The sequence below is a fragment of the Poecilia reticulata genome, chromosome 17 (assembly GCF_904066995.2).
Source record: "Poecilia reticulata chromosome 17, P_reticulata-male-v2, whole genome shotgun sequence".
Lineage (NCBI taxonomy): Eukaryota > Metazoa > Chordata > Actinopteri > Cyprinodontiformes > Poeciliidae > Poecilia > Poecilia reticulata.
The window spans coordinates 892,728-914,620 of record NC_088846.1 but is presented as its reverse complement, the minus strand read 5'-3'; the positions used below and the strand labels follow the sequence as shown (position 1 = coordinate 914,620).

General features: G+C 42.1%; 1 protein-coding gene across 9 annotated transcripts in view; it reads right to left on the bottom strand.

Moving 5' to 3' along the window:
* cnpy1 (canopy FGF signaling regulator 1) overlaps positions 1–21,893 on the bottom strand; it is a 61,348-nt gene that overhangs the window by 32,054 nt on the left and 7,401 nt on the right. For 5 of the 9 annotated variants that reach the window (XM_008433555.3, XM_081597894.1, XM_081597895.1 and 2 more), the window contains exons 4-5: positions 13,445–13,657; positions 12,267–12,363 (exon numbers count right to left, since the gene is read on the bottom strand). In XM_008433555.3, the coding sequence (XP_008431777.2) occupies positions 12,267–12,363; positions 13,445–13,657 (310 nt within the window). Of the gene's footprint in view, positions 1–6,132; positions 7,092–7,664; positions 8,518–10,444; positions 10,593–12,266; positions 12,364–13,444; positions 13,658–21,893 lie in introns of those variants that run through there. The other 4 variants (XR_014084158.1, XR_001777516.2, XM_081597897.1 and 1 more) reach the window with 4 other exon arrangements.

Sequence of the window (21,893 nt, the reverse complement as noted above, 5' to 3'; positions counted from 1 at the left end):
CCGGCTCAAGACCATGGCCTTAGATTTGGAGGCACTGATCCTCATCTCGGCTGTGAACCGCTCCAGTGAAAGCTGGATGACGCTAATAAAACGACATCAGCCGTAAAAAGCCGAGATGTGATCCTAAGGCCACCAAAATGGATCCCTTCAACACCTAGGCTACGCCTAGAAATTCTGTCCATGACAGTAATGAACAGAATTGGTGACAAAGGGCAGCCTTGACGGAGTCCAACTCTCACCGGAAATCAGCCCGACTTACTGCCGGCAATGCGGACCAGACTCTGACACCAGTCATACATGGACCTGACAGCCCGTATCAAAGGGCCTGGTACCACACATTCCCGGAGAGCAATGTGCTAAATATTAATACAAATATAACCATAAGAGCAAGGGTGAAAGTGAGGGGGTGTGGTCAGGTACTGCGTACCCCTAGAAGATTTAGCGGGGGTACGCAGTACCTGTAAGAGAGGGGGGCGGCTGTCTACTGTAAAAAATGAATGGGTTCACTGTGCAGCCGTGAATGCATCCACAACTTAATCAGTTAATAAATATTTCCCCCCCTCCCTCCCTACCAATTTCTTCGTGCTTCACTAGAGCAGGGCTGCGACACGATCGCGGAAGGTTTTGAGTCGATCTCGGCATCAGGTGAGAAACTGAACGCCGTCAGGACGCTGAGACCAGCACGTCCTCTGACTCGCTTATCAAAAACGTTCATAACTTTATTAAAGAACAAAAACAAAAATCAACAAAACATTTTCAAATTAATGACCTAACAAAAATAATAATCTCAGTGATTGTTTCAACAAGTTGTTGCGCAATTCTGTGCGTTTCGGTTCCATTATCAAAATAACTAGCAGAGCAGGAGTTTAAAATGAACTAATCAACCACCGCTGTGTTCAGGGAGCTTATTAATAATCACAAAATAAATATCAAGCCTGAAAACCTAATATCGTAATGGACTAAATGTTTTTAATGTAATCTGTCCTCGTCTCGAGGAGCGAGCGGTTGCCACGGCAACAGGTGTGCTTAAATGACAAAGAGAGAGAGAGAGTAAAAAGGTGAGTGGTTTAGAGTTGATCACCTGTTCGGGTTGTTTTACCTTTGTTTACCTTACCTGTGCCTCATCACAGCCGCTGTAGTTTCTGAACGTTCAAATAAACGACAAATTTGGACTAATTATCTCGTTAGTCAGAGAGTACCACGTCGTTCAGAACAAACATCAAACACGGTAAATATGTTTCATTAAGTATTTAACAAACAAATGACTTCTACCGTGATAATTATGTGAAATTAAATTGTCTAATTTAAAAATAATAGTTTAATAGTCTCCTTGGGCTGCCACCTAATCGTGGTGGAGGGATTTGAGTGTCCCAATGATCCTAGGAGCTATGCTGTCTGGGGCTTTATGCCCCTGGTACGGTTACCCAAGGCAGACAGGTCCTAGGTGAGGAACCAGACAAAGTGCAGCCTGAAGACCCCTATGATGCACAACAACTTTGGATCTGGCATTCCCTCGCCCAGACGCGGGTCACTGGGGCCCACACTGGGAGCCTGGCCTGGAGGTGGGGCACGATGGCGAGCGCCTGGTGGCTGGGCTTTTACCCACGGAGCCCGGCCGGGCTCCGGCCCGGGGGACATGGGTCCCCCTCTCAATGGGCTCACCACCTGTCCGGGGGAGCCAAAGGGGTCGGGTGCAGTGTGTTACAGGCGGCAGCCGAGGGAGGGGACCCTGGCGGTTTGATCCTCTGCTGCAAAAGCTGGCTCTTGGGACGTGGAACGTCACCTCTGGTGTGGAAGGAACAGGAGATAGTGTGTGAGGCTGAGAGGTTCCGGCTAGGAAAAGTCGGCTTCACCTCGACGCATGGCTCTGGTTCCGAAACCAGTCTCCTTGAGAGGGGCTGGACGTACTTCCACTCTGGAGTTGCCCACGGTGAGAGGCGCCGCGCGGGAGTGGGCATACTTGTTGCCCCCCATCTTGGCGCCTGTACGTTGGGGTTTACCCCGGTGAACGAGAGGGTAGCCTCCCTCCGCCTACGAGTGGGGGGACAGGTTCTGACTGTTGTCTGTGCTTACGGGCCGAACAACAGTTCAGATTACCCACCCTTCTTGGAGTCCTTAGAGGGGGTACTGGAGAGTGCCCCTCCTGGGGACTCCCTTGTTCTACTGGGGGACTTCAACGCTCACGTGAGCAATGACAGTGAGACCAGGAGGGGCGTGGTTGGGAGGAACGCCCCCCCCGATCTGAACTCGAGTGGTTGTTCTGTTGTTGGACTTCTGTGCTCGTCATGGATTGTCCATCACGAACACCATGTTCAAGCATAAGGGTGTACATATGTGCCCTTGGCACCAGGACACCCTAGGCCAGTGGTCCCCAACCCCCAGTCCGTGGACCAATTGGTACTGGGAAGCCCAAGAAATAGTGAAATATTTGCGTTTAATGTTTTATTTGAGTCTAGAGGATCTTTTATTTTGAAAATCCTTTAACCGGATTCTCTCGGTTACTTGTGCGCCAACACTGAGGCCACAAGCAGCAAAATGAGTAAGAAACAGATCAGGTGCTTTGGAAAGTTTCTTTAGGAAGGTGAAAAGGCCCAGAGAAGAGACAGGAGAATGGATTTATCCCGGACCGGTAGGTGACTCCCACATTACAAGCTGCTCTGCATAACATGCGGCGACCGGCTGCTAATGAGGCAATGAAGCTTCAAGCTGCTTCGCCACGTAGAGACTAAGCAGGCTGTGGATATAAGATGCACTTCGGGTGTTATTGTCTCCCATCACACCCAGATGGGACCGTCTCGCTCCAGAGAAACAAGCTCAGGGCTCCCGTTAGTCATTATCGTGAGTTAAAATTTTTAAGAAAGTAAAACATTCGTTTTTGTGGCACATCTGTATCTTATTTAGAAGGGATATATACACTTTACCATACCGACCGTAGTCAGAGCGTTTGGACTGCGTTCAAGAGGAGATGAGTAGAGCTTGTGAGTCTTAAGTCTGGTTTAGATGGAAAGATTTAAGAATTGTCGGACGATTCTCCAAACCTCTGTGACCACAGAGCTGATAAAAGAACAAGAGGTTCGATCGGTTCGTGTGTCCAAGGCAGGAGCAACACGAACCAATTCCAGTCACGAACATCCCGATTCCAGAGGATAATTCAGTAAAACCCCCAACATAGCGGGAATTTAGAATAACCAAACATGGATGATTATGTAGAAGCAATAGTGATATTTTGTGGACTCATTTTAAGAGATAAAAGGCGTAACAAAAAAAAAAGGCGGTGGAAAAAAGACGACGGGAGCAGCCGCTCTATTTGCTGCCCTATGATTTGGAGGTGAATATGTCTTTTCATAGTTAACATTTTTAACTGAATAAACATATACTGCTCAAAAAAATAAAGGGAACACTTAAACAACACAATATAACTCCAAGTAAATCAAACATCTGTGAAATCAAACTGTCCACTTAGGAAGCAACAGTGATTGACCCGACGAGGGTCCCTGTTGTCAATCAGTGTTGCTTCCTAAGTGGACAGTTTGATTTCACAGAAGTTTGATTTACTTGGAGTTATATTGTGTTGTTTAAGTGTTCCCTTTATTTTTTTGAGCAGTGTAATAAACATATATAATAATGACCTTTACATATAATAATAAATATTTCCACATATCTCCGATATCCACCGGACTCAGTTGCGCGATATGTCAGCTGTTTGGGATTCCCCTCTATTCTTACGTCACCGCGCTTTTTGATTGGCTACCTGTCACATTCAGCAGGTCGTATTCTCATTCCCAGACAGGAAAAACCCCACAGGTTGCGATAAAAACTCCAAGACAACCCAAATTGGATATATTCAGGATTTAGCGGGAACACCAACACCGCCTCCCCCCGCCGGGCCACAGCAAAATTTTTCAAGTCTTGACCGGTCCACGGTAAAGGTTGGGAACCACTGTCCTAGGCCACAGTTCGATGATCAATTTTGTCATCGTTTCATCGGATCTGCGGCCGTATTTCTTGGACACTCGGGTGAAGAGAGGTGTGGAGCTGTCTACTGACCACTACTTAGTGGTGTGTTGGCTCCGGTGGTGGGGGAGGAAGCCGGTCAGATCTGGCAGGCCCAAACGTGTAGTGAGGGTCTGCTGGGAACGTCTGGCTGAGTCCCCTGTGAGACGGAGCTTTAACTCCCATCTCCGGCAGAACTTCGAACAAGTTCCGGGAGAGGGGGGGGACACTGAGTCTGAGTGGACCATGTTTCGTACCTCCATTGCCGAGGCGGCTTATCGGAGCTGCGGCCGCAAGGTTGTTGGTGCCTGTCGTGATGGCAACCCTCGAACCCGTTGGTGGACACCTTTGCTGAGGGATGCTGTCAAGCTGAAGAAGGAGTCCTATTGGGCCTTTTTGACCTGTGGGACTCCAGAAACAGCTGATGGGTACCGACGGGCAAAGCGGCATGCAGCTCAGGTGGTCGCTGAGGCAAAAACTCTGGTATGGGAGAAGTTTGGAGAGGCCATGGAGAAAGAGTTCCGTACGGCTTCGAGGCGATTCTGGTCCACCATCCGGCCCAGAGGTGGATGAGATCCGCCCGGAGTTCCTCAAGGCTCTGGATGTTGTAGGGTTGTGTTGGCTCACGCGACTCTGCAATATTGCATGGACATCGGGGGAAGTTCCCCTGGATTGGCAGACTGGGGTGGTGGTCCCCCTGTTCAAAAAGGGGGACCGGAGGGTGTGCTCCAATTACAGGGGGGTCGCACTCTTAAGCCTCCCTGGTAAGGTCTATTCAGGGGTCCTGGAGAGGAGGGTCTGTCGGATAGTTGAACCTCGTATTCAGGAAGAGCAGTGTGGTTTTCGTCCTGGTCATGGAACACAGGACCAGCTCTACACCCTCAGCAGGGTCCTGGAGGGTGCGTGGGAGTTTGCCCAAACAGTCTACATGTGTTTTGTGGACTTGGAGAAGCCGTTCTACCGTGTCCCTAGAGGGGCCTTGTGGGGGGTTCTCCGGGAGTATGGGGTACCGGGCCCTTTAATATGGTCCGCATTGCCGGCAGTAAATCAGACTTGTTTCCATTGAGAGTTGGACTCTGCCAAGGCTGCCCTTTGTCACCGATTCTGTTCATTACTTTCATGGACAGAATTTCTAGGCGCAGCCGAGGTGTTGAGGGGATCCGTTTTGGTGGCCTTAGGATCGCATCTCTGCTTTTTGCGGATGATGTGGTCCTGTTGGCTTCATCAGATTGTGATCTGCAGCTCTCACTGGAGCGGTTCGCGGCCGGGATGAGGCTCAGTGCCTCCATATCCGAGGCCATGGTCTTGAGCCGGAAAAGGGTAGAGTACCTTCTCCGGGTCAGGGGGGTCGTCCTGCCTCAAGTGGAGGAGTTTAAGTATCTGGGAATCTTGTTCACGAATGAGGGAAGAAGGGAGCGGAAGATCGACAGGCAGATTGGGGCAGCGTCTGCTGTGAAACGGGCGCTGTACCGGTCCATCGTGGTGAAGAGAGAGCTGAGTCAAAAAGAGAAGCTCTCGATTTACCGGTCGATCTATGTTCCCACCCTCATCTATGGTCATGAGCTTTGAGTCATGACTGAAAGTACGAGATCACGGATACAAGCGGCCGAAATGGGTTTCCTCCGCAGGGTGGGTGGGCTCTCCCTTAGAGATAGGGTGAGAAGCTTAGTCATCCGGGAGGGACTCAGAGTAGAGCCGCTGCTCCTCCACGATGAGAGGAGCCAGTTGAGGTAGCTCGGGGAAGCTGCAGGATCTTCAGAACAAACAGGTCATGATGCTGGGCTACTAATTATCCCTCTGTCTGGACACAGGATCAATAGAACCAGTTTAAAAGCAAAAATGAAGTTACAGTATTAACCAGACATGGAAAACTGGGATGCTCTCCATGCCATGATGTTCAGAATTTAGGTCTCATGGCATCTCAAGGTGTCAACATTGCAGCCAGTGGGTTGAGGGAAATACAGATTTATTTTGTAGCAATTGAAGAGCTCCCGGCTTTTATCACTTCGCAAAAAAATTAATCAGCACAGAAACTCCAAAGCACACAAAGAAGCAATATATATACACATATATATATATATATATATATATATATATATTTTTTTTTTTTTTGTCATAGTACCCCCAAGAATTTAAAACTACTTTCACCCCTGATTCTAGATGAGAGATGCGCAGCAGCTCGTTCTTCATGCAGGGCCGACGCAAGGTAATATGGGGCCTTACACAGAATTATGATTTAGCTCCTTGGCTCCCTCCTACTAAGAACTTCAGCGTCACAAACCGTGTTTAAAAATAGATTTAGTGAAGTCTATGATAGAGCCCAGATTAATTGGGCAAGTTAAAAATCAATCACTGATTATTATTATTATTTGCCGTGATGCATTTGTGAACAAACCCGGCTCAAATACAAAGATTACACCATATTGTAGCCATGGTAACACAACAATCAAACGATCAAAATGATTCTTTACATTTTTACAAAGTAAACTTCCTAACTAATCCTAAATATACTATTTTTTTTCTCTGTTGACCGCATTAAAGAAAATTTAATAGCTTTGCAATTTTCAATAAATGAATGCTACAGTTTTAGATCATGGTCTGGGTCACAATTCAACCATTTATAGCAGGGCCGTGCAGAGACCACTAAAGGGGCAGGTGCTCAACAACAAAAAAAGGGCACATCTAACCGCATTCTAGGACAGAATATTAACAAAGCCACTCAGCTTTCAGAGTTTAATAAACAATGATAAATTATAAAAATGTGACATATACAATCAAAGCTAAAGAACATCTCCATATAAAGCATAACACTATGCCTATGTAAGATATTTTATTAGTAATTTTTTTCTGCAGGTCTATTTTGTTATAGGAAAGTTTTGAAATATTCAAACCCGCAATTTAGCAGGATATGTAAATTAGAGCTGGACCAGATATATTTTGTCTTTAAAGAATTACACTATTAAAAATATAAACAAGGGCACAATGCAACATTTTAGTGTACTGTAATCTATAAAAGAACTTCCTGTTTGCTACACTTGCAGTGGAGATGAAGATGGTCCATTCAGGAAAGCAGAGCTGCATCAAACTTTAACGTGGAACTGCAGAAAAAAACAAAAAACAAAAGCAAAAATTGAATTGTTAATGCTTCCCACCATGAGAAAAGCCTACTGAGTTTTGCTTAAAAAAAATGTAAATCACACATTTTTGACTCATGAAGTTAACTTTCTTTTTTGCAAAACACTTGCGCTTGTCAGAAATCTTTTCTTGTTATTCCAAGTTTTTGTTTGTGATTCAAAGTTTTGCTTGTGATTCTCACATGACGCCTTGAGCAGGGCCTAAAATCACAACAAAAGATTTATGGTGTGTGCAAATAAATGTTTATGTTTGGTAAAAATGAGTTAATTAAAAAAAAGTCTTTTAAACGAAAATTTTTTAAAGGAATCATTACAATTCCAAAAGTTTTGATTACAATTTTATTTTACTTAACTGAGGTTAGTTTTCTTTTTTTGTTTTCCATTGAATAATTGGGAAACACATTTAACTTCATACTCTGCGAACCAGACCCTAAACCAGTGGTTCTTAACCTTTTTTGAGGTACCGAACCCCCCAGTTTCATATGCGCATTCACCGAACCCCTTATTCCCCCCCCGACACACAACATACTTTGCGGTATTCTGATTTAGTAATGTAATTATATTAGCTGTGTTACCACCCCCACGCCACTAGAGGCAGTAGCAAGCCAGAAGATATGCGACTAATGAGCAGATTTAAACTATAGAATTTGGTAAAAAGAGTGGAGCTCCTTCAATCAGGGCTCCTCCGCAGCTCTGATTGGCTAAACAATGCAACGTGATCCTCTGCAGCAAGTGATGGCAAAGCGGGGCGTCATCACGACTTTACACAAGTGTGTCTTTACCTCCGCGGCAGAGGCTCCACAGAACCCCTGGGGTTCGATCGAACCCAGGTTAAGAACCACTGACCTAAACTTAAAGTCTGGGTTGAGTTTTTTCCCCTTCATTAATGACACTTTTATATATCTATCATAGTAATTCAGGGTGAGTTATTTTAATTCTAAATGAATATCCTTGTTGGACTATTATTTAAGCGTTATTCTCCTTAAAGACACATTTAGCTAACGCTAGAATTAATGAAATGTACATTATGCAGCAAAGGAAATTAGAAGATCGGACATATATCCATTATGGAGATGATCGGTTTTGGACGGGCGATGTGCCCTTATTGCATAAGCGATACTAAAGAAAGACTGATATCATTAACGGTACAGGGAAGAAGCTTTTTAGTTATCTAGCTTTGCTAGCAAAGTCGTTAGCTATCAGCTAGCTAATAGCACAACAACAACAGCCTAATGTCTGCATGATAGAAATACTGAATCGATAGATAAGAACAGTTTCTCCTCACCTGGCTGTCTCCTCCCCTCAGTAGTTCTTCAGAGAAAGGCAGACGCAGAGGCCTGTCAGTGTCTGTTGTATTTCATTACCTCTCTGCTTAAACCGCGACTCCGAGCTGAAGCAGAAATGATACTTCAACGTTTTCCGTCATCTGACAAGTAGCAAGTCTACTCCACTTTATTCACCAAAAACAATTTTTTATAATTCTGCACGTGCCTGATTTATAGGGCCCCTGAATGCCTGGAGTTACTGAGTTTTCTTTTCCTTGATATCTCAGTCTTACAATTCTAGATCTGTGCCAACATCAAAAATAATGTAGAGATAAACCCTCTGAGCTTTTTTCATCTTTAAAGCAGTCTGCAGCCAAGTTGTTAGAATTTAAACAGAAGTAGTAAGGCTTATTTAGTAAAATAGCATAACATTTGCTTATTTCATAACATGCTTCCTAACCAGCAAACTTTTCTCCTATGGTCTGTTTAACAGCCACAGGCTCAACTCAACACAGCCCTTCAGGTTTGTTAGCAGAAACAGCAACTTTATACCTGCTGGGGAAAAATTTGACTTTTTTTGCTTTGCATTGCCCCACATGATGACAATCAGAGTATGATCCGATTAAATATTATATTCTTCATTAATATGGGTTGTTGCTATGTTGTACAGTATTTGAAGATTTTGTTCAATGTGCCCCTTTTTAACTTTGATTCCTGCCCCTCCAAAGGTCTCTGCATGGCCCTGGTGTGAAACCTCTTGTTCCTTCTAGGATCTTTGCTGCAGAGCATGAGAGCTGCTGGTGTTTATCAAGCCTGCTGCCTGGATGTAAAGAGCTGACGGTTCATTCTGACCTATACTGGACTGCATTCTGGTCCAAGTTGACTGACTTCTCCTCCAGTTACTCTGCCAGTAACTTAATGTCTGAATTTCCTCAATATTTGCTCCAATCCACTCAGGTCTCAGTACTTACCTGCCTGCCTGCTCTGCTGTGTGGCTGATTCCTGGATTAGCACTACAGTCTCTGACCCATGCTGGTCTCACCTCATCAAACAATCAAACCAATCTGTCAGCAGAACCCGATGTCTCCTCCCAAGGCTCTTTCTCCTTCAGCAAAACTTATGACCGATCATTCAAAAATATTCAAGTAAAACTTACCTGTATCTAACCCTGTCTCTCTTCCAGAAGCTTCCTTCAGAGGTTCGCTCACCCTGTGGGCCGCACTAATATTATACTTTCATATCACGGTGGGGGCCACCAGGCATCATCCTGCGGGCCACAATTGGCCTGCGGGTCGCGAGAATAAGACCTCTGGTTTGAAACAAATTCTCATAGTTTTTGCCGTTTCTCTGCTGCACACCCAAATCTTCCTCAAAGCACCGTTTAAATGTCACTGATTATTGTTACAACAGCTTAGAGAGACTTCTGCCATTACTGATGCTGGTAATAGGGCAGTTTGGCATTTCATATTATTATTTGAAACAACACGCACTCAAAAACGTACACACTTTTATTATACATATTACATGTTCACTAATATTATTTGGGATTAATTGGAGCAGAATAATTAAGAGTCTTTTGTTTCATTACTTTTTTGCAACTTGTTTTATTTGGGACCTTTCTGTGTGTTGTTTGCCTTGCGTCATTTTGAGCCTAAGCAGGATAGTGGGCCTCCTGACATACATTTGCAGAAGTAGCTAGATAGCTCTAGTGCATTAAAAATGCAAAATTAAAAACTATGTTTTTAGGTGATTTTTATAGGGACAGCTAAAACTCGTGATAAAGTGCATGGCAACACATTAATGACTAAGCAAACTATAAGTTTGTAAATTCCAGGATCTGTTGTTTGGTTTTGATTAAAGTGCAATGAGTAACACCATTACGCCTTTCAATTTTAACCAGAGTGCACTGAAATTGATGGGAATGTAGAAATCACAATAGATGATGAAAATGAGGAGCAAAAAGCAGAGGAAGAGGACGGAGATGGCTGTAGGAGCTGGTGATTGGATGCTGCTGCCTTCAGCTTCATGAATGAAACACTTAGGGACATGTACCTCTGTTGGACTGTGTGATCCGGTAAGTAGTTGACGCACTCTGTGTCAGGTTTGGTCTTCGATCCAGTAACTCCTGTTTGGGTCTGGTCTTAGGTCTGGACTCGGGTCTGTGATTTTACATCTGGTACCGGTGCCAGCAGCAATAGCTCTGTTAGTATTCAAAAGAGCTTCCAGCACTGCCTGTCTCTGACGTTTCTCCCAGTGTCTTTCACTCGCTAGCCAGCGGTGGGGTTTAGGTGTGTTGTGGATAAAAACTATTGGGATGGCATTTGGCTTTAGATTGTAGGATAACGACCACCTGTTAAGATCCTTCATCAGTTTTGCTCCTACAAATGACTCAAAGTCTTCTGGACACAAATGTTGAGAGTCAGAAGATGTGTTCAGCCCTTTCCCACAGCGCTCTTCTTTTTTTCATGTGGAAACTTGATAAAAACTTGCCTCACTATTTTTTTTAATTACAAAAAACAGCGACAAGGTGTGACAATATCTAAATTTACACCAGTCAAATGCAATATGATAAAAACAACTCCTGTAAAGTTAGCCTTCCTGTATTTACTCTGTAGATTCCAGTACAGAACAGACCTGACCGCATCATCAACCCAGCATGCATTGCACAGGTGAAAAATATAATGAAAGACATACATGTTTGAGGTAATTATGAGTTTTTACATAAACAATAGGAAAATTACAACATATTTAGGCCAACATGTTCAAATAAATTAAAGGAATAATGATTCCTTTAACAACTACATTCAGTCCTTACATCAGCCCTTTAAGGTGAATGTCTGTTGCTCTTCCTGTTGAGTAAATGATACACATTCTATCGAGAAGAATTACCTTGTCACTGCATTTGTCTGAACCATACACTGACGTAGTCCTTCTCACTGTGTTTCCATTGACCATATAACTGCTCAAACTAGCATTCTGAAAATAAATTTGCTTAATGGAAACTAACTGTAGGATGAGTAAAGTCTCCAACTACAATTTCCCCAAAACACTGAATACGTAACCACTTCAGTTAGAAGAGGCTAGTCACTCCAATGCCTGAATGAGACACTAACATCTCATCTGATGCTTGATTGATGATGAGCGCTAGTGTCATGTCTGAATTATGAATAAATCTCACATAAGGGTTTACATTTGTCGCTGCCATGAGTTTTAATGACTTGTTATTTGAACAAGCTTATTCACATGTGATTTTAATTGCATTTGTTATTTCATGAAGATTCCATAATTGCAAAATTGTGTTCATTAGACATTAGCAGAAGGTCAACAATGTTTTTCAAACATTTGCAATGGAAACATAATAAAGAGGCAGCAGCCAATCACCAGCTAGTCTCACTCTAAGAAAAAATTACTGGATTTGTGCGATAATTCCACCCTGGAAATGACTGGTCCAAACTGATCACATAAAGGCCCTGATATCCAGTTGTTGAAAACGTCTAACCACAACAGTTCTTTTTCTGATTGGTTCACTTTGCCTGACTTCAGAAATACAAATACAGAGAAATTGTTGTTTTTTTTGTTGCAAATTAAAGATTTTACTTTTGGAGTGATAATTTTTTTTGAAGAATTGATTCTGTTTTTCATGTTGTTTTCTGTTATTTATTCTTTGTACTTTTAGAGGCACACAAAAATTCATAAAAGCTATCATTTCATTAAAGAAAAGCCCAAAGAAAAATACTGACGCTCTTGGTGTTAGTTTGTCATGACATTAAATCCGACAAAAAATTGACCATCTACAACTCTGTTCCAAACAGGTTCCACTTCACCTAAAGAGCAGGAGGAAAACAGTGGCAGGAATAAAGAACAGATGAATTACCTGAGACTCGGCTGCATAACTTCTCCTGCACGTCTCCTTCATCCCGGCCAAGCAAAGAGATGATGTCGTCCTCCAGCTCCTCCACCAGTGTCTCACACTGCCAAGAAAAACAGACACAGTGGGGAGATATGTCTAAGTCTGGAGGAGACACTGGGCTGAGTTTGCACAGCCATGCAAACACACACACACGCACAATCACACACACGCACACACCCCCACACACGCACACACACACACACACACACACACACACACACACACACACACACAAACACACACACAGTTTAACATGTCTTTATGCACAATGAAGAGTATGACAGTGCAGGGTGGCAGTCATTGTTCCCCATCTGTTTGCCAATCTGTTCAGCAGTTTTAGCATTTGGTAAAGATGTGGTCAGCCACCAGGACCATGTGAACACAGTGCTGGATCCGGCTCAATGTTTTTTCTAGGTTACAACAGAATCCTTTAGGCTAATCGAAACAGACGGTTGCTATGGTAAATAGAAGGCACGATGACCTAATTTTCTCAATTTTTCTGTGTTTGATGCCAACTTTACTAAAAAGAATAAAATTTAGAAATGTTAAAAACTCCAATCCTAATAATCTTTACACCAATATATTATTAACGCCTCAACTCCAAAACGTTTGCATGTTATCCAATGGGTCAGGAGAATGTTGAGCTCATGGAAATGATTTATTTTACACACTGATAAAAAATAAGCATATGTCTTTGGATACTTTTAACTGGAAATATATAATTAAAACCACAAAGATATGACATGTGAACAACAGCGCAGATTTTTACTAAAACGTGGAGAAATATTTGGAGGACAGTATGGGATGATAGGAGACGGTAGAAGACAGTACCCACACTCTGTCTCCCATCTTAAATTTAAGTAAATTTACAGCAAATGTGACTGCAAACATCAATCAAAATGTTCTAGACAAAAGTATAGCAGGTGACTTTCTAACATTACTAAGCATCAGCTTAAAACTTAGTAAAACTTCTAACAGAACCATCAACACCTTCAAGTTTAATTGAGACATGTTGCAGCTGTTTAAATATTTTAGTAAACACATGAAACAGAATCTGCTCAGCAGTGAGTCCATTCTATGCAAATAGAACAATCATGTATGTCACAACTATAGTGTGTTCAACAATGCTGTTGTGAACTTACAGCAAATTTCAGGTTATTGGATGCCTCAGGTCCATCAAACTTGAAGTTTTCAAAGTCTGGGAAGTCTTCTGAGGATCCACTGACTCTTGGAGCAAATCTCCTGTACTGCTTGTGGTGGGTGTCCGGGTCAATGTAGAGGGCATAGTCACTCATGCTGTCGCACACCCCATCCAGGAGCTCACTGAGGTGCGTTTCCGAGCGAGCAAAGGGGACCTAGCAACAAAAATAAACAAATAAAAATGGAGGATTACACTGAGAGCTCATGAGCTGGATGGCATCAGGATGCAGTGTTGTTTCCTGGATATAGCCAGGCCTGACCTTGTTCAGTAAGATTTACGTTCCTATTAGGTCAATGATGTGCAAACTGTTGAACTGACAATGACTCTGTGCAATCTGCTTCTTTTTAAACAAATTTAAACAATAAACTGAACTTAATGCACTTTTTGATGCCTAGGACAAATTTGAATGCATGTTATTGAATAGAATGACATTTTTTGTAAGTTAACATGAAATAATGTGCTGTGAATTGGTGCTATATAAACTCAATGCAATAACGACAGGGCTGCACAATGGCGCAGTTGGTAGAGCTGTTGCCTTGCAGCAAGGGGGTTCTGGGTTTGATTCCCAGCCCCGGTCTTTCTGCATGGAGTTTGCATGTTCTCCCTGTGCATGGTGGGTTCTCTCCAGCTACTCCGGTTTCCTCCCACAGTCCAAAAACATGACTGTCAGGTTAATCTCCATATTGTCCCTAGGTGTGTGTGTGTGTGTGTGTGTGTGTGTGTGTGTGTGTGTGTGTGTGTGTGTGTGTGTGTGTGTGTGTGTGTGTGTGTGTGTGTGTGTGTGTGTGTGTGTGTGTGTGTGTGTGTGTGTGTGTGCATGGTTGTTTGTCCTGTCCGTCTCTGTGTTGCCCTGCAACAGACTGGTGACCTGTCCAGGGTGACCCCGCCTCTCACCCGGAATGTTAGCTGGAGATAGGCACCAGCAACCCTCCCGACCCCACTGAGGGACAAGGGTGTAAAGAAAATGGATGGATGGATGGATGCAATAACCACATTCAACCTACAAAAATTTTCATTAAAAAAAATTATATATATATATATATATATATTTCCCTTCATTTTAGCTCTAGTGGCCTTTATTTCATAATAAATGGACAGAAGGGAGGAGAGAGAAGAGGAAGACATGCATTAAAAAGCCACAGACCAGGAAACAAACCTGTATCCAAGATTGATTTTGTTTTAATTTTTTTGGTATAAAACTTTGTATATTCTTCTTTTACACTATGTTCAACAAAGTCAAAATCAACTCAACCCAGCACCCTGCAGTCTGAGAATTTGCATCTACAGATGCAGTTTCAGATTTTTACTGGTTCCAGATTTTACTTAAATGTATGAAAGATATGACACAAATTGAAAATATACTGAGGGGAAAAAATAACTATACTTCTAAACATGGTGTTTGTATGGACTCAAGCTACAATGCAAAGTGTTGGCTTATGCTGAAGAACAAAAGCAGCCATATTGACGGTTGTTGTTAGGGTCTGAGCTGACCCAGAGTCAGCAGGGTGACACCGCAGGGCTTTGGGAGGGTCATCGGTGTGGCCTTTTGCTTCCGCTCCGTTTTATTAGTTGCATGGTAACAAACGTCACCTAGCAACTCTGACTTTTAACCTGCCTTCCCACCTCTCCACCACCTTCCCCTTCCTCTGTTGCTCTTTTGGAACAAAAAGGCAAGGCAGTGGTGTCTAGACAGGTCAATATAGGTGAGGTGGCCCAATCTAAGCATCCCCGGAAGTATACAGGGTGAAAGGGTGATGCCCAGGAGGTGAGGGGGCAAGAACAGGGCATAGAAAATGGAGAGGAAGAGGAGGTAGGTCAGTGCTCTTTACACCTCCAACTGGAGGTGGGGGTGGGGGGAGAAGATGGAGGCAGTAGAGCTCACTAGTAGCCAAGTGCAGGATAAACAGCTCATCTCCTTAGCCCCCACATTGCTTCTATTGTGTTTTTTCACCCCCTTTCCATCCTCTGGTGATTAAAGGAGGAAGGTTGTGGAGGTGGGAGTGAAGTAGAGTGAGAGGGGGGAGGGAGGGGCATTGTTGGAAGGAGTCAAAATGAGAAGAGTCTCTGCATTCTGTAACAATATTCAAAAAGAACTAATTTGAGTTATTTTGTTTCTTTTCCGAATATTACATTTATACTTGGGGGGCTTCAACTCCAGGCCTCCAGGGCCACTGTCCTGCATGTTTTAGACATGTCCCTGGTTCAACACACCTGAATTAAATAGCTGGATCACCTCCTCAGTTAGCAGTCAACTTCTCCAGAGTCCAACTGATGGACTCATTACTTGACTCAGGTGTGTTGAAGCAGAGGCCTGAAGTTGAAGACCACTGATTTAGACCATAATCACTGATGTCTTCCATCTATCACTGACTTTCATCTGATCTCAGATAACGCCATCTAAACATTCAGCAATAAGTGACTGCAAAGCTCAGCAGAGATGGGGATGAAGGAAGTCCAGCTCATGTCTAAAGATGAAACAAGCTGCAGACCAGGAGCAGTCTAACAGGAATGCTAAGTTGTTTCTCTAGCATTACTACATTTAGCAGCATATACATGAGAGAGATTGACAGTAGTGAGCCCCTCCTCCAGCCTCTGATTGGTTGTTTTTGGTCAGTCGTGGTACATTTCATCAGATGGCAATAGTAGCACTGGGAGGAGGTGAAGAAGCTCAATCTTTTCACCGATTATTTGTCTGATGACATGGTGACAGTTTCAAGAAATATGTCCAAAACACATTTTTGTAAAAGGTGCATGCTGTAGCTTTAAACATCCCCTAAAACTGCAGAGTAACACTGTTGTCCTCATGCCCACCAGATGTGATTTTAGTTGTTTTAAGAGGAAATAAACTTGCTGGGTTTCAAATGTCTTTTTTTATGACATTGTATGGAAAATTACAAAAGATGCTTTCTTTGTTTTTTGCTTATTTAGGCAACCTGGACCGCTCAGTATTATTTAAATTTATATTAAATATGGCTCATGTGGACATATGTCCAAATTATGTAAAAGAAAACTGGAGGATCTCTTGTTGTTATTGTATGTTTAGGATGGTGTACTTATCTCTTGACAGCAGGAATATAAAACAAGCGGTATGCATTTTCTTTGATCACAACCTGACTTTTAGGAGATAGTTAATTTTTTTGAAAACAGTTCAACACTGTCATGTTTTAAAACAGTCCTTGATAAAATTTCACCTGGTTGAATGTGAAATGTTTTCCTTTTATATTCCTGCTTACACAACGTCCCAGATGGAGGTTGTGTCAGACTTCTAACCAGCCCCTCGACTCTGCCCAACAATCTTTGCATTCAAGAACTCCATGATGCCTCATCTGTTGATTATTACTATATTTGGTGATGGCCTGCTTCTTGCTCTTCAGTATTTCTAAAATCTATAGAGCTGCATTATTAATGTAACATAATAGGCAACACAGTCGCTGTCCAATCAAATAGCTTCACATCTCTTATCATTTAACACAGAAACATTAAATTATTTTAGCAATTTTTTTCTGCCATGGCACATGACATTTCTTATTACACATTTGGTGTTTGAAATGTCCACAAATCCACAAGCTCATCCAAGCTAAGCGACACAAAGACAAAAAAGGACCCCTCTTCCTATACTGGACAATAGAAGCACGTATGTCCATCTCAACCCATGGGCTTAGGTCTCAGTCATTATCAAGCCATGTTACAAAATGGATTGGAATTAAGGCCCTTCCTCAGCAGCCAGAGCCCAGTGAAAGGGAGCTGTCAGTCACAGCGTTGTTTGAAGAATGGGGCAGGGTGTGACCGGTTTGGCCAGAGAATAGGCTTCTCAGGGATGCCATCCTCCATTCAATTCCCATTGGACAAGGAGCCATTACTGAGCCACTGTGGGCAGGAACCTTTCAGTTTCATTGTCCTGCTCTTATGGGCCAATGAAGATCCATAAATTATTAATAATAATAATAATGTAGTCATGAAAGCTAGTCTGAAGGTGAAGAATAAAAAGATAGATTTTCAGTATATTCAAATTTAATACTCAAGTTATCTTTTGTCAAAAATAAAATTTGTGATATTTAAGTGGATCTTTAAGCTGTTGCCTTTCAGCAAGAAGGTTCTGGGTTCGATTCCCAGCCTGTGTCTTTCTGCATGGAGTTTGCATGTTCTCCCTGTGCATGGTGGGTTTTCTCCGGGTTCTCCGGTTTCCTCACACAGTCCAAAAACATGACTGTCAGGTTAATTGGTTTCTCTAAATTGTCCCTAGCTGTGAGTGTGTGTGTGTGTGCATGGTTGTTTGTCCTGTGTGTCTCTGTGTTGCCCTGCAACAGACTGGCGACCTATCCAGGGTGACCCCGCCTCTCGCCCAGAACGTTAGCTGGAGATGGGCACCAGCAAACCTCCTGACCCCACCAAGGGACAAGGGTGTTAGAAAATGGATGGATGGATGGTGATCTTTAAGTGTGACAAAAAAGCAAGAACAGAAGAAATCTTTAAGTGGGCAAAGATTTTCACAGCACTATGTATTATAGAAGAGCATTAAATCATACCGCAGTGATAGTCTGAGAAGATGAGAAATAGATGAGCATCTGGTTTTAATTAGACTGGCGGAAAATTAATTCGTAAAATATTGGCAATGGGCATACAAACTGGCCTGCAAAATTATTCGTGCCCCTTGAACTTTTCCATATTTTGTTACATTTCAACCACAAACATAAATATATTCCAATAAAATTTTATGTGTGAGACCAACAAAAAGTGGTCTACAATTGAAAAGTACAAAGAAAAATAGACTTGATTCAAAACATGTTTTACAAATAAAAACTTTAGTGTGGTGTGTAAAAGTATTCACCTCCCTTTTTTCTGAGTGCAACCAGTTTCCTTCAGAAGTTTCCTGATGTCCTGATGACTGAACAGAGTCCACCTGTGTGTAATCTGATCTCAGCAGAAATCCAGCTGCTCTGTGATGCCTCAGAGGTTCAGAGAATATTGGGGAGCAAACAGCATCATGAAGTCCAAGGAACACAGCAGACAGGTCAAGGAGAAAGCTGTGGAGAAGTTTAAAGCAGACTTAGGCTGTAAAAAGATGTCCAAGGTTGAACAAGGAGAGCTCTGATCAGAGATGCAGCCAAGAGGCCCATGGTGACTCTGGACCAAAGGCAGAGATCAACAGCTCAGAGGAAGAATCTGTCCACAAGACAACTATTAACCATGCATGATATCTGACGTCACAATCGGATCAGGACACTCTTACTCTACATCAGGTCAAAATTTGGAAAACTTAGCAAGAAAGCTGATTTTTACAGCTGGTCATTTCAAAACAGCACACAAAAGTTAAAATACAAAATAAGTTACAATATTAGCCTGTATTTGAAGAGACATAACAAGAAGAGACATAACAAATAGCAACACTGCATGTCAAATTCCAACTCTCTAGGCCCTAATATTATGTGTCACTGCCTCAGCCTGCCATTGTGCAGTTTCTCATTCTCAATGCATGACTTCCCACTAGTAACTATGAGATCAACTCACTGCTCCATCTAAGTTCAATGTCTTTAGATGCCTTAAATGTGCCATTGTTAGCCAGGCAGGTTTTACTTTTGTGCCACAGAGCGACTCCATGCCCCCAGGAAGTCCTGCTGTGAGGAGGCCAAAGAGCAGACTTAAAACCTGAAAATCCTCCACACTGATGGCATCTACACTGTGACATCCCATCCTCTTCAATTCACTCTAGGTCAAAAGCTGCTGAAAAGAAGGGAGAGCAGAGGGCATGGGATCAAGGTTTGACTGTTTCTGTGGCTAAGAGACATTTGAATGTCCAAACAATGCAACAGGTGGAGGGTAGTGCCATCTCTGAGCTGAGGAGGAGCTCATCTTTGACATCATCGGCTGAAGGCTAAGGAAAAACTTATCTGGACCCAAACCCTAATCAAGTTCTTCCAAACTGATAAAGGAGTTACCAGAGATTCCAATAACTTTTCAGAAAAATGTTGTATAAATTATTGCTATAGAATAGTGAAGCTTCACCAAAACATGAGAAATGTTTACTCTTGTCAATGTTCAAAGAGTAAAAGGGAGAAATCTGAAATGGTACAGATGTTGTCTAAGTTTTGACCATCTCTTCAAAGTGAGCAAATCTGCGGTTTGCAGATAAGATAAGATTCGATAAAATACGATAAGACTTTATTGATCTCCTAAGGGGGTGGAATTTTGTTTGTCCCAGCATAGTACACAATAAAATTTAAAGTAAATAAATAAAGTAATAAGAATAGACATACAACAATAATAGATAACAATGAGCAGTGATAGTCTTAAGAACACACACATATCACTCAGTATATTACTAAATATATATTCAACATTTAAAACACACAACTCGAGAGATTATGTATTATAAAGTCTGATAGCTTCTGGCAGAAAGGATGTTCTTTAGTCAGAGGAGATGAGATGAGAGGCATTATCCTTGATAATTCTTCAGCATTCCATCTCTCGTCACCTCTTCCAGTGGAGCCAGCTTGATCCCTATAACTGACTCAACTTTTCTTGTCAGTTTGTTGAGTATTTCGCCTTCATTGCAGCACCCAAACACAGCACTGCATTGAAGATGGAACTAGCCACTGATGACTGATAGAACATGAACAGCATCCTACTGCAGATGTTAAAGGACCTGAGCTTCATGAGATGAGATATGAGTCACTGTTTGAGAGCAACAGTTATACAAGTAGCTTAAGATTAAAAATAAGTCCCAAAATATTTTAGAAACACCTTTTATACCAGGAGCATACAACAACTAGGATCTTAGATTTAAGGGGGATAACAATCCAAAGTTGAAGGGGAAAGATACAAAAATGTTTATCCTATGGCTAGGTTAAATAGTAGTGAGTCAACCACAGTTGTGGTGAGCATAAAGTTTAAATGATCACAAAATGCTTTCATCAACAGCTGTTTTTTTTTATCTTGGCAGTACAGAACCTCTCCTAATCTCTCAATGTTGGGTTACATTAACTTCTCTCTCTAAAAAGATCAAATGTTCATTCCAGCATGCTTGGCTTCAGCTGCATCTCATATTTTCTGTGTCTGGGTCAAATGAAGGAGAGAGTATTTAACTGCAGCTACTACCCAATTTCTAGACATTTTAACATTCTTTCCATTTGCAACATGGAAATGATGGGTTATAGCTTGAAGTGACCTTTTCAACTCATCAGAAAACTAACAGACTTATGCCCTTAAAGATGCAGCTTTAGTGATAGATATAATATTTCTAGAGTCACCCTGTGTCCCAGTTTTTTTTTATTAGTTAAGACGCATAGTGTTTTATGTGGTCACATAACAGTCATTATTCCATTTGATGAAGGTGGAATATCTTGTAATTTAAAGGAACAGTTTGGATTGTTGGTACTATTTTGCCCATAGCTTTTGAGCACAAGCTGCTAACATATATAAAGGCGTGAAATTCCATTTTAAATTTTTTTTACAACTTTAGCATTTTGGTGAAGGTTTTTTATAAAGTTTTGAAATGCATTAATGAAATTTTTTAACTAGTGCATTTATGAGGCTCAACACTGATGTTGAGCAAGATGTACTGACTTGCAGTGTGTGCTTTATATCATTAGGCGAAGTGCTACGAAAGCCTATGTATCTGCTCATATATTATTCTTTTCCGCTTGAAATCGCATATTTGGGGGGGTTTTAAATGTATTGAAAAACTCAAACTTTGCCAAAAATTGTCCCCCATGTGAAACAATTTTAATAGAATCGCAAGTGGGTGTGAGATAGGACAGACAACCATATGTCATAAAGATCTGAAACTCAATATAGTCAATATAGTACAACACCCCCAAACAAGAAAAAAAGGGTATTTTGGAGATATGCCACATGGAGGCAGCCATTTTGGGACAAAAGGCAAATGTTGGCCTTTGTTGACGTTTACACACCTCAAACTTTAACAAACTACTCCTAGGGATTTTGAGCTATTGCGTTCATTTTTGGTCAATATGCAGTTAAGGGATGCAAAACTGAAAGTTATCAAAATTGTGACTTTTTGAGCATTTTATAGCAAACTTGGCGTACTTGTCAAAGCAAAATAAAGGCTATAACTTTCACACACAATGACCTAGTAGCACCAAACTTGGTATGAGATATAATGTCATATTCTGACATCATACAAGCCCCGCCCCCTCAGAAGAGGAAGTCACTTTTTTTCTTGGAAAGCTCAATCTCTGGCCTCTTGGGCTAATCAAGATGGTCTTTTGTCAGAAGACAAATAAGTTGAATTGATTTGCTTTAAAGCACAAAGAGTAGTTTTTGGTGGTCATGGCATAGTCAGAGGTCACACCGTTGCCATATGTTTGGCTCTAAATTCCACATATTTCAGCTGAGTTTCCTACAGGATGTCGACCATTTTGGGTCAAAGC